Source organism: Triticum urartu, chromosome 5A (genome assembly GCF_056163025.1).
Source record: "Triticum urartu cultivar PI428250 chromosome 5A, HENAU_Tu73, whole genome shotgun sequence".
NCBI lineage: Eukaryota > Viridiplantae > Streptophyta > Magnoliopsida > Poales > Poaceae > Triticum > Triticum urartu.
The window spans coordinates 520,971,825-520,985,478 of NC_141877.1; the positions used below are offsets into that span (position 1 = coordinate 520,971,825).

A 13,654-nucleotide genomic window follows, 5' to 3' on the forward strand; every position below is an offset into this window, starting at 1 on the left:
TAATCACGTTCCCGAAGGTTTCATTCCGTTTGGACTCCCTTTGATATTCCTTTTCTTCGAAACCCTAAAACAGGCAAAAAATAACAATTCTGGGCTGGGCCTCCGGTTAATAGGTTAGTCCCAAAAATAATATAAAAGTAGATAATAAAGCCCAATAATGTCCAAAACAGTAGATAATATAGCATGGAGCAATCAAAAATTATAGATACGTTGGAGACGTATCAAGCATCTCCAAGCTTAATTCCTGCTCGTCCTCGAGTAGGTAAATGATAAAAACAGAATTTTTGATGCGGAGTGCTACTTGGCATAATTTTAATGTAATTCTTCTTAATTGTGGTATGAATATTCAGATCCGAAAGATTCAAGACAAAAGTTCATATTGACATAAAAATGATAATACTTCAAGCATACTAACTAAGCAATTATGTCTTCTCAAAATAACATGGCCAAAGAAAATTCATCCCTACAAAATCATGTGGTTTAGTCATGTTTCATTTTTGTCACACAAGAATGCTATCATCATGCACAACCCCGATGACAAGCCAAGCAATTGTTTCATACTTTAGTAATCTCAGACCTATAAACTTTCACGCAATATATGAGCGCGAGCCATGGACATAGCACTATAGGTGGAATAGAATATAATAAGGGGGTTATGTGGAGAAGACAAAAAAGGAGGAAGTCTCACATTAACGAGGCTAATCAATGGGCTATGGAGATGCCCACCGATTGATGTTAATGCAAGGAGTAGGGATTGCCATGCAACGGATGCACTAGAGCTATAAATGTATGAAAGCTCAACAAAAGAAACTAGTGGGTGTGCATCCAACTTGCTTGCTCACGAAGACCTAGGGCACTTGAGGAGGCCCATTGTTGGAATATACAATCCAAGTTCTATAATAAAAAAATCCTACTAGTATATGAAAGTGATAACATGAGAGACTCTCTACTATGAAGATCATGGTGCTACTTTCAAGCACAAGTGTGGCAAAGGATAGTAACATTGTCCCTTCTCTCTTTTTCTCTCATTTTTTTGGGGCCTTCCCTTTTTTATGGCCTTTCTATTTTTTGGGGGCCTTCTCTTTTTTTTATGGCCTTTCCTCTTTTTTTATATTCCTCACTTGGGACAATGCTCTAGAAAATGATGATCATCACACTTCTATTTATTTACAACTCAATGATTACAACTCGATACTAGAACAAAGATGACTCTATATGAATGCCTCCGGTGGTGTACCGGGATATGCAATGAACCAGGAGTGACATGTATGAAAGAATTATTAACGGTGGCTTTGCCACAAATATTATGTCAACTACATGATCATGCTAAGCAATATGATAATGATGAATATGTCATGATGAACGGAATGATGGAAAGTTGCATGGCAATATATCTCGGAATGGCTATGGAAATGCCATAATAGGTAGGTATGGTGGCTGTTTTGAGGAAGATATAAGGAGGTTTATGTGTGAAAGAGTGTATCATATCACGGGGCTTGGATGCACCGGCGAAGTTTGCGCCAACTCTCAATGTGAGAAAGGGCAATGCACGGTACCGACGAGGCTAGCAAGGATGGAAGGGTGAGAGTGCGTATAATCCATGGACTCAACATTAGTCATAAAGAACTCACATACTTATTGCAAAAATCTACAAGTCATCAAAAACCTCGGTACTACGCGCATGCTCCTAGGGGGATAGATTGGTAGGAAAAGACCATCAATCGTCCCCGACCGCCACTCATAAGGAAGACAATCAAATAACACCTCATGTTTCAAATTTGTTGCATAATGTTTACCATACGTGCATGCTACGGGACTTGCAAACCTCAACACAAGTATTTCTCAATTTCACAACTACTCAACTAGCATGACTTTGATATTATTACCTCCATGTCTCAAAACAATCGTCAAGCATCAAACTTCTCTTAGTATTCAACACACTCATAAGAAAGTTTTATTATTAATCTTGCATACCAAGCATATTAGGATTTTAAGCAAATTACCATGTTATTAAGACTCTCAAAATAATCTAAGTGAAGCATGAGAGATCAATAGTTTCTATAAAACAAATCCACCACCGTGCTCTAAAAGATATAAGTGAAGCACTAGAGCAAAATTATAAAACTCAAAAGATATAAGTGAAGCACTAGAGTAAAACTATAGAGCTCAAAAGATATAAGTGAAGCACATAGAGTATTCTATCAAATTCCAAATTATGTATGGCTCTCTCAAAAGGTGTGTACAGTAAGGATGATTGTGGTAGACTAACAAGCAAAGACTCAAATCATAAAAGACGCTCCAAGCAGAACACATATCATGTGGTGAATAAAAATATAGCTCCAAGTAAAGTTACCGATAGAAGTAGACGAAAGAGGGGATGCATTCCAGGGCATCCCCCAGCTTTGGCTTTTAGGTGTCCTTAGATTATCTTGGGGGTGCCATGGGCATCCGCAAGCTTAGGCTCTTGCCACTCCTTGTTCCATAATCCATCAAATCTTTACCCAAAACTTGAAAACTTCACAACACAAAACTTAAAGTAGAAAATCTCGTGAGCTCCGTTACTGAAAGAAAACAAGAGAACACTTCAAGGTACTGTAATGAACTCATTCTTTATTTATATGGGTGTTATACCTACTGTATTCCAACCTCTCTATGGTTTATAAACTATTTTACTAGCCATAGATTCATCAAAATAAGTAAACAACACACCAAAAACAGAATCTGCCTAAAACAGAACAGTCTGTAGTAATCTGTAGCTAGCGCAAGATCTGGAACCCCAAAAATTCTAAAATAAATTGCTGGACTCGAGGAATTTATCTATTAATCATATTCAAAAAGAATTAACTAAATAGCACTCTCCAAATAAAAATGACAGCAGTTCTCGTGAGCGCTAAAGTTTCTGTTTTTTTACAGCAAGTTCAACAAGACTTTCCCCAAGTCTTCCCAACGGTTCTACTTGGCACAAACACTAATTAAACACAAAAAACACAACCAAAACACAGGCTAAATAATTTATTTATTACTAAGCAGGATCAAAAAGCAAGGAATAAAAATAAAATTGGGTTGCCTCCCAGCAAGCACTATCGTTTAATGCCCCTAGCTAGACATAACAAGCAAGAATAGATCTAGGTATTGCCATCTTTGGTAGGAAATCCATAAGTGGCTCTCATGATAGATTCATATGGTAATTTTATTTTTTTTCTACGGAAGTGTTCCATGCCCTTTTTTAATGGAAATTGTAATCTAATATTCCCTTCCTTCATATCAATAATTGCACCAACTATTCTAAGGAAAGGTCTACCGAGAATAATAGGGCAAGAAAGATTGCAATCTATATCAAGAACGATAACATCTACGGGCACATAATTCCTATTTGCAAAAATAAGAACATCATTAATTCATCCCATAGGTTTCTTAATAGTGGAATCCGCAAGATGCAAGTTTAGAGAGCAATCATCAAAATCACGAAAATCTAGCAAATCACACAAAATTTTGGGAATAGTAGAGACACTAGCACCCAAATCACACAAAGCATAAAACTCATAATATTTAATTTTAATTTTAATAGTTGGTTCCCACTCATCATAAAGTTTTCTAGGGATAGAAACTTTCAACTCAAGTTTTTCTTCATAAGATTACATCAAGGCATCAACGATATGTTCGGTAAAGGCTTTATTTTGACTATAAACATGAGGAGAATTTAGCACGGATTGCAACAAGGAAATATAATCAATCAAAGAGCAATTTTCATCTTCCTCTCCTAGCTGTACATTGTAATGTTTTTACTTTTCTTTCCTTAGTCTTCTTTAGCCTTCTAGTTCAGCCTTTTCTTTTCTTTGTTCCTCCCTTTGAGGAATTTTGTAATTGTTATCTCTCTTCTTTCAATAAAATGTTGTGGGGTGTAAGCCCTGCAGTCTTCCAGGTCAAAAAAATTCATAATTAAATTCCTTGAAATCCAATATAGTGGCTTTAGCATCATCTAGGATTTTATTTCTTTTAATCACACTTTTATCAATTTCACCATCAAGATCTAAATACTCCGAATTTTTAGAACGCCTTCTAGGTAAAGGTGGATCATATTCAGTCCTATCATTATCAAGATTAATATTGCAAAACAAAGATTTAATAGGGGACACATCAATAACTTTTAGATCTTCATCATTATTTTCATAGGAACTATAAGAACACGCTTTAATAAAGGCATCTTTCATAGCACGCGTCCTAGCGATTCTTTCCTTGCACTCATCAATGAAAATTCTCATGGCTTTGAGAGACTCATTGATATCATGCTTAGGAGGAATAGATCTAAGCTTTAATGAATCAACATCAAGATAAATTCTATCAACGTTCCTAGCCAAATCATCAATCTTAAGCAATTTTTCTTCAATCATAGCATTAAAAAAAATTTGCGGAGAAATAAATTCTTTAATATTAGATTCAAAATCAGAGGGCATCTTATTATAATTTCCATAAGAATTGTTGTAGGAATTACCATAATTATTAGAGGGGTTACTAGGACAAGACCTAGGATTGAAATTTCCTCTATACGCGTTGTTACCAAAATTGTTCCTACCAACAAAATTCACATCCATAGATTCATTATTATTCTCAATCAAAGTAGACAAGGGCATATCATTAAGATCAGAAGAAACACTCTTATTAGCAAATAATTTCATAAGTTCATCCATCTTTCCACTCAAAACATTAATTTCTTCTATCGCATGCACCTTTTTATTAGTAGATCTTTCAGTATGCCATTGAGAATAATTAACCATAATATCATCTAGGAGTTTAGTAGCTTCTCCTAAGGTGATTTCCATAAAAGTGCCTCCCGTGGCCGAATCCAAAATATTTCTAGAAACAAAATTCAATCCGGCATAAAAATTTTGTATAATCATCCACAAATTTAAACCATGAGTAGGGCAATTACGTATCATTAATTTCATTCTCTCCCAAGCTTGTGCAACATGTTCATGATCAAGTTGCTTAAAATTCATAATATTGTTTCTAAGAGAGATGATCTTAGCGGGAGGAAAATACTTAGAGATAAAAGCATCTTTGCACTTGTTCCATGAATCAATACTATTTTTAGGCAAAGATGAAAACCAAGCTTTAGCACGATCTCTAAGCGAAAAAGAAAATAGCTTCAATTTAACAATATCATTATCGACATCTTTCTTCTTTTGCATGTCACACAAATCAACGAAGCTATTAAGATAGGTAGCGGCATTTTCACTAGGAAGGCCGGAGAACGGATCTTTCATGACAAGATTCAGCAAAGCAGCATTAATTTCACAAGATTCAGCATCGGTAAGAGGAGCAATCGGAGTGCTAATAAAATCATTGTTGGTATTGGTGAAGTCACACAATTTGGTATTATCTTGAGCCATCGCGACAAACAAGCAATCTAACACACGAGCAAACAAAAGGCAAACGGGCAAAAAGAGACAAATAGAGAAAGAGAGGGAGGATAGAGAGAAAGGGCGAATAAAACAGTAAGGGTGAAGTGGGGAAGAGGAAAACGAGAGGCAAATGGCAAATAATGTAATGCGGGAGATAGGCATTGTGATGGGTACTTGGTATGTTGACTTTTGCGTAGACTCCCCGGCAACGGCGGCCGAAATTCTCCTTGCTACCTCTTGAGCACTGCGTTGGATTTCCCCGAAGAGGAGAGGATGATGCAGCAAAGTAGCGTAAGTATTTCCCTCAGGTTTTGAGAACCAATGTATCAATCCAGTAGGAGGCTATGTGTGAGTCCCCCGTACCTACACAAAAACAATAGCTCAATGCAACCAACGCGCTTAGGGATTGTCAATCCCTTCACGGTCACTTACAAAAGTGAGATCTGATAGAGATGATAAATAATATTTTTGGTATTTTTGGTATAGAGATGCAAAGTGAAAAGTAAAAGGCAAAGTAAAAGCAAAGCAATAATAAAGTGATGGAGATTGATATGATGAGAAAGAGACCCGGGGGCCATAGGTTTCACTAGTGGCTTCTCTCAAGAGCATAAGTATTCTACGATGGGTGAACAAATTACTGTTGAGCAATTGACATAATTGAGCATAGTTATGAGAATATCTAGGTATGATTATGTATATAGGCATCACATCCGAGACAAGTAGACCGACTCCTGCCTGCATCTACTACTATTACTCCACTCATCGACCGCTATCCAGCATGCATCTAGAGTATTAAGTTAAAAACAGAATAACGTCTTAAGCAAGATGACATGATGTAGAGGGATAGTTTCATGCAATATGATAAAAAAACACATCTTGTTATCCTCGATGGCAACAATACAATACGTGCCTTGCTGCCCCTTCTATCACTGGGAAAGGACACCACAAGATCGAACCCAAAGCTAAGCACTTCTCCCATGGCAAGAAAAGCCAATCTAGTAGGCCAAACCAAACTGATAATTCGAAGAGACTTGCAAAGATAACCAATCATACATAAAAGAATTCAGAAAAGATTCAAATATTATTCATAGATAGACTGGATCATAAACCCACAATTCATGGGTCTCAAAAAACACACAGCAAAAAGAAGATTACATCAAATAGATCTCCACAAGAGAGGGGGAGAACATTGTATTGAGATCCAAAAAAAGAGAAGAAGCCATCTAGCTACTAACTATGGACCCGTAGGTCTGAAGTAAACTACTCACACTTCATCGGAGGGGCTTGGATGATGATGTAGAAGCCCTCCGTGATTGATGCCCCCTCCGGTGGAGCTCCGAAATAGGCCCCAAGATGGGATCTCGTGGATACAGAAAGTTGTGGCGGTGGAATTAGGTTTTTGACTCCGTATCTGATCGCTTGGGGTACGTGGGTATATATAGGAGGAAGAAGTACGTCGGTGGAGCAACAGGGGGCCCACAAGGGTGGAGGGCGCGCCTGGGGGGGTAGGCGCGCCCCCTACCTCGTGGCCTCCTGTTAATTGGCTTGACGTAGGGTCCAAGTCTCCTGAGTTGTATTCGGTGAGAAAATCACGTTCCCGAAGGTTTCATTCCGTTTGGACTCCGTTTGATATTCCTTTTCTTTGAAACCCTAAAACAGGCAAAAAACAGCAATTCTGGGCTGGGCCTCCGGTTAATAGGTTAGTCCCAAAAATAATATAAAAGTGGATAATAAAGCCCAATAATGTCCAAAACAGTGGATAATATAGCATGGAGCAATCAAAAATTATAGATACGTTGGAGACGTATCAGCGCGTTGTGCGAGTTGCTGCCCGTGAAGCTGGGAATCGGGGGCGGCCCCTGTTGGCCGCCCGCAATCCACGCCTGCAGCCCCTCAAGCAAGCTAGGCATAATGGCGGTGATCGTCGCTCCCAGTTGGTCTCGCACTTGTTCTTCGACTATCTCCGGAACCTGCGCCACTTGTGCCTTGAGTTCTTGAACCTCGCGCTCCTGGCTTTCAGAGCTAGTCTTTCTCTCCTTTCGCCCAGCGGTATAGTATTTCGACCATTTCGTGGACAAGCCTTTGCCGGCCACACGACCAGCTAACGTCGGCTTACTGAGCTTATCCTTGTGTTTCATTACATTCAACGCCCTATTTAAAGTGGTGTCCCAAGGGGAGCTCTGAGACGACCCCGCGCTACTGCTTCCAGTTTCCTGCGGAAGGAACGTGAACCATTTAGAAATTTGGCTTCATTAATTAGAATGCAACCATATGGGGCTAATTACGCGGGGGTGTATTCCTTACCAGAACAAGCTCAAGCGCCTTGGTCTTCGGATCCGTGGTAAGCTCCTTTGTTACCGGGTCAATCTTGTACCGGGCCCTGACATAGTTCCTGGTCTGCTTGTCACGGTATTTATCGAAGAGGGGCGGTAGGCCTTGCTCGGCACGCTCAGCGTCCTCCTTGTCCCATATAGGTCCCGCCACTTTGTAATCGTCGAGACCGAGTTTGTGGACCCCTAAGTTCAACTCCCACATATCTTTCCCCCACTGACTTGATTCCGCGGTTGCGTTGCTCTCGCACTTGATCTTGAACTCCAGGTAGTCAGCTTCGCTGATCGAAGAATTTGTCTCCTTGATCTTCTCATAACTATCACCTTTTTCAATCCTTCTCTTCACCGCGGCTCTCCAAGTAGCCAGGGTCGTGCTCATCTTCGTGAGGGTGGCACTGTTCACTTTATTCCCTGAGAGGCGTGTGTTTGCAAAGTCACTGGGGAACTTGTATCGTTCATGCAGCTTCATGAAGAGGAGGTTGCGCAAATTCCCTCGGTCACGATGCCTTAGGTTCTCGGTGTTGATCGAGATAGTGCTCCGAAGAATGCACCCGAGCTGTCCCGCGTATCCCTTGACTAATTCTTTGGGCGCCGTTGGATGCCCACTAGAGGACACTTCAGTAAATTCCTCCTTGACGGTGCCGACCACGTTCGGGTGCCGGTCCTTCCGTTGCCTCTTCGGTTGGCTGCCATCTGTGCGTGCGCTGCCATCATCAGTGGTGGCATCCTCAGCGGCACCATTAGTGGTGTCATCCCCGACGCCACTAGGGGTTGTGTAGTCGGGATCGGTGTCTTCCACGGCGTCCTCATAGCGGTGAGGTTCTTCCTCCATCTCTTGGGACAGCTCCCAGAATGCCTTGCCCGAACCGCCAGCCTCATTGTTGTGCGCCATGTTCGCTCTAAATAGGAAAAAAGTTTGGTCAAAAAGTTGGTTATTGTCAAGGAACAAGACCTCCAAGTTGACCAAATAACCTAATTCTCGAGGAATGTCACCAAAAAGTTGGTTATTGTCAAGGAACAATTGAGAGATGTTTGTGATATTGCCTAGGTGTTTTGGGATGGAACCTGTTAGTGTGTTGTTGCTAAGGTCCAAGTCCACGTTCTCAAGGACCTCATCTTTGCAGGCTAATTTTCTAGCTTGTAACACTGGGATTAGTAGCTTAATTAATCGACTAGTCGGTCGTATGGTGGTGTAATTAACTTGTCTCAATACTGGCCAGTCAAGTGGAGTATACTAGCTCACTGGGTGCCCCTAAAGATACCCCGGCCGTATCATTTGATTAATTAGTAAGTAAGCAATTGATCTAGCTAGCATTGGCATGCCATGCATCCACCTTGTTTTAATACTAAACTAATCCAAGGCCTCTTTCCAAAGCCACAACTCCTCTAAGTTCTCAAGATAACCTAGTTGTCGAGGGATGTGTTCAGAAAGTTGGTTGATGTGAAGATACATGCTGATTAATTTTTGTTTCGGTTGAGAATCGGGCACCTTCTAGGTCAAGAAAATTGGGCATGACCTTTGCTAATTTTCTTGACCTAGGAGTGCCCCATTCTCAACCGAAACGGAAATTAATCAACATTTCAGGAGAAAGGGGTCATTTCAGAAGATCACAAGTAGCAGCAGCATCACTTGACAAAATCACAAGTAGCAGCATCATCACAAGTAGTACAACAGCAACAGCATCATCACAAGTAATACACTTAATTGGCATAAAAGATCAAAACAAATTTAGGTAGATGAACAGTTTACATACTGTACTTTGTTGTGGCTAGAGGTCACAAATCTAATACCGAACTGATACATGCTGCATGGAAATAGCATGTATCTTTCTCTATGCTACTGGGGAGTCTTCCCTGTAGGAAAACAACAAATTTATTTTAAAACACATAAGGTAGTCAAAAGCACCATCAGGTTAGCTGAAAAGATAGAGAATACTCTCTTCTAACTAAGAAGCATTTTGCTTACTGTATTCAAGTCATCACTATTGCTTAGTGTTTCGAGGGTGTATCAACTAAAAAAAGTACTCTATTTATTATAAAAACATAGCTCTTATATATCACAAGAACAGCAAACTGAACAACCAGCCACAAAAACATAGGCAGCAATCCTTTTCAATTAGTATTTCAGTAGCTAAACAAATGTGACAGTATGCATCATACCATTTCCTTTAATTCTGGACAACTTATGCAAAAGATGTGCTCTATTCATCTTTGAATAGTCTCAATCTTCCCAAGTACTACAAACACTCAATGGATATTGTTACATACTGTATTTAACACTAAAAATAATTCATAACTTTTTTATTTAACTGGAATACTAAAAGGTTCCCAATCTCTAAATTCAAACAAATTTAGACTATGAGTGTCTGCCCATGGCATCTGCATGGTTCTCTACACCACACACCATCAACACTGCTAGCTACTCCTACTCGATCGCCCCAGCTTTTGCCACGGACAGCAAGAATATCAACTTGAATACCATTGGTATATTTCCTATTTTTACAAAGACCTTGCACAATTGACAATGACGTTCAGTAGCAGAGATTCAGAGTCATTAGTTTTGAGTGTACATCATGAAAAAATGTACATCTGATTATTTGGTCATTTTACTGCCCATTTCCAAAACATCTTAAACATCCTACAGGATGGTGTGAAGGAACATATGGGCTTGTACTTAATTTTAGTCGGTTAATGCTGTTAATTAATTCTGTAATCTAGTAAAGTGTCAAAAGATACGACCTTTGTTGAGCTCCTACATGTATTTAACACAATGGATCTGCTCATATGCACCTGGACATGTGTAAGAAAGAAATATTTGGTGATGCTTCGCTAAGCTTATATGCCTGTGTACATGAAGTTTGTTAAGCTATTTTCCAGTCATGAAATGTTTCCAGCTTCCAGTATGGTAGATGCATTTTTTCGTGGATTTGTTGCTCCTGGCTCCAGAATTGCAAGGCAAGCAACGACCTATCTCATGACGCTCGGCAAGTGGAGGCTAAGATCTCAGGTAAATAAGAATTTGCTTCCATGAGATGGTGACCTGGGAGAACTAAGAGAACATCCAAAGTTTCTTATTCAGGCATTCACTTCTACTCCAGGTTGCCCTATTAACACAATAAACCCAAACTAACCTACGCACCACACAAGAAGCATTATGAGTAGCAATGCAGTAACTGACGGTATTCACCAATTGCAGTCAAACTCTACCGGCAAAGATGCAGTTTTACCAGAGGGGCTTGTGCCAGACAGAGGTGTTGGGGAAGGCGCCGTCTCCGCTCCGAGGTACGGCTAGGGTTCGCCGCTGGACGCGTGCGTGCACCTGCCTGAGGAAGCAAACCAAGGGCATGAGGGGGGGAAGGGAAGGGAAGAGGAGAAGATTGTGCGAGAGTGCATACCTCGACGGCGGCGCGACGGAGCAATCAGGCTGGCGAGCTCGATCTGGTCGGCCGTTCGCGAGCACAGGCACGCAGAGGCGAGGTCGTCATCGTTGTCCCGGGCGCGAGCGAGCGATTGGGCGGATGGATCTGACCTGCTCCGTCTCCGGCGAGAGCGGGGTGGGGTCGGAGGGGGAGGAAGGGGAGGATGGGGAGAGGGAGGTGGTGGGGCGCGAGGGCGGCGGCGTAGTAGGGGCGTCGGCGCAGTGGGTCGGGCGCTGCTCCGGCTTGGAGAGATGTGAGATTGGGAGAAGGACGTCCGGCTGGCGAGATGGACAGCACACACACACATACGGAGGGAAGAAGGCTACCAATGGCGCACCTTCCCCTGGTGCACCATTACTAATTATTATTTTTGGATTTTTAGTTGCATTTAATATTTTTTTAGAAAATGATGATCAAATTTGAAAACATTTATGAATGTGAAAAAATATCATCAAATTTGTTATTTAAAAAAATTATGAATATGAAAAAATATCATCAAATTTGTTATTTGAAAATATGTTTTTTGGATTTTTAGTTGCATCTAATATTTTTTTAGAAAATGACGATCAAATTTGAAAACATTTATGAATGTAAAAAAATATCATCAAATTTGTTATTTGAAAATATTTATGAATATGAAAAAATATCATCAAATTTGTTATTTGGAAATATTTTTTGATTTTTAGTTGCATCTAATAATTTTTTAGAAAACATTTATAAATATTCATGAAATTAAAAATATTCATGAGTTCAAAAAATATTTAAAAATTCAATACTTTTGTGAGTTGGAAATTCAATACCAAAATAAACCTAAATAAAAATTGGTATATCAATGGCGCACCTCCTAGGGGTGTGCCATAAGTACCTTCATAGCAATGGCGCACCTTCTCCTGGTGCACCATTAGTAACCTTTTTTTGGATTTTTAGTTGCATTCATTTGTGAATTGGTAAAACATTTATGAATATGAAAAATATCATCAAATTTGAAAAATATTCATGAATTCAAAAAGTGTCCATGAAATTTAAAAATATTCATGAGTCTAAAAAATATTAACAAATTTAATACTTTTTGTGAGTTAGAAATTCAATACCAGAATAAACATAAATAAATATTCATGAGGACTAGAACATAAGAAATATCATTTTCACATGTCGAAATACAATTGAGAAAAGAAGACTACAATTTAAATACAATCGATCTTAGCTAGCTATCTTTTCAAAATCTTCTTGCCCTTCTTTTTCGCAAATGGAGTTCTTCTCTTGAACGGACGTCCTTTAGGTAGGGTGGTCCTACTTCTTCTTGTGGTGTATGGTACTTCATCATCGTCGTCATGTTCCATCTTCGGGTCGCTGTACTTGTCGAAGTCTTGCTCATTGGCGACTCCATCCATTCCGATGATCTTCTTTTTGCCTCTCCTCACGACAACACGACTGGGCTTTGACGGGTCGGTAATAAAGAAGCATTGGTCCACTTGGGAAGCCAGTACCCATGGCTCATTTTTTGTGGTGACGTTTGCGCCCGCGGTCTTGGATTTGGCTTCGGGTATAACCATGGTGGTGAAATACCGGTCTTCTTTTAGGACGCTCTTGGCCCATCTGACACGGAACATCGGGACCTTCTCTCCAGCGTAGCTCAGCTCCTAGATCTCCTCGATCCTTCTGTAGTATCTGTCCTTGTCGTTACTGGTGTAGGATTCCATCATTACCCCAGAGTTCTGATAACCATCGTTCTTCATGTCATTGTCCTCGGTGTAGAATGTGTATCCGTTAATATCGTACGCCTCATAGGTCATCAGGTTGTGCTCGGCGCCCTGTGACAAGGCGAATATGAGTTTTTCTTTCGCGGAAGAATCCTCATGTAAAGGATACGACAAAAGCTTCTCCTTGAACCAACGCGTGAAACATGAGTTGTGCTCTTTGATTATATCTTCGTCCGTCCTCCGTTGGCCTTGGTCATTGTACGTCTTCTCAATAAAGATTTTGTGCTCTACCACCCAAGGATCGACCACGTCTATGTGTTATAGAGCGACTAGGTTTGCTCTTTCAAAGTCGGCGAGTCGACCCTCGAAGTCGACATGCATTTCACGGCGACCCTCACGGTGACCCCATCCAGCGAGCCTGCCGAGGTGCCTGTTGACGGGCAGACCAACGGGGTTCTCGATGCCTAGATAATTCGTGCAGTAGGAGATGCACTCTTCGGTCGGAAAGCCCCTGACTATGCTTCCCTCTTGACGTGACATATTGCGAACGTATCCTTTGATGACACCATTCATCCTTTCGAACGGCAACATGCTGTGTAGGAATGTCGGCCCGAGTTGGATGATATCGTCCATGATATGGACCAGCAGATGCACCATAATTTCGAAGAATGCGGGCGGGAAGTACATCTCAAGCTCGCATAGTATCACCACAATCTCTTCCTGTAGCCTTCTGAGTTGCCTCACGCCAACCGACTTCCGAGAGATGACGTCGAAAAAGTTGCATAGGCCAAAAAGCGTTTCAC

The 13,654-nt window shown here is 40.6% G+C and overlaps 1 protein-coding gene across 1 annotated transcript in view; it reads right to left on the bottom strand.

Moving 5' to 3' along the window:
• The window catches only part of LOC147972431 (uncharacterized), a 50,899-nt gene extending 39,470 nt beyond the window's left edge, over positions 1–11,429 (bottom strand). The window contains exons 1-4 of the mRNA XM_087524329.1: positions 11,128–11,429; positions 10,960–11,055; positions 7,707–9,586; positions 7,217–7,615 (exon numbers count right to left, since the gene is read on the bottom strand). Coding sequence (XP_087380455.1) covers positions 7,217–7,615; positions 7,707–8,624 — 1,317 coding nt within the window. The 5' untranslated portion in view covers positions 8,625–9,586; positions 10,960–11,055; positions 11,128–11,429. The remainder of the gene's footprint in view (positions 1–7,216; positions 7,616–7,706; positions 9,587–10,959; positions 11,056–11,127) is intronic.
• Positions 11,430–13,654: the final 2,225 nt, after the last annotated feature.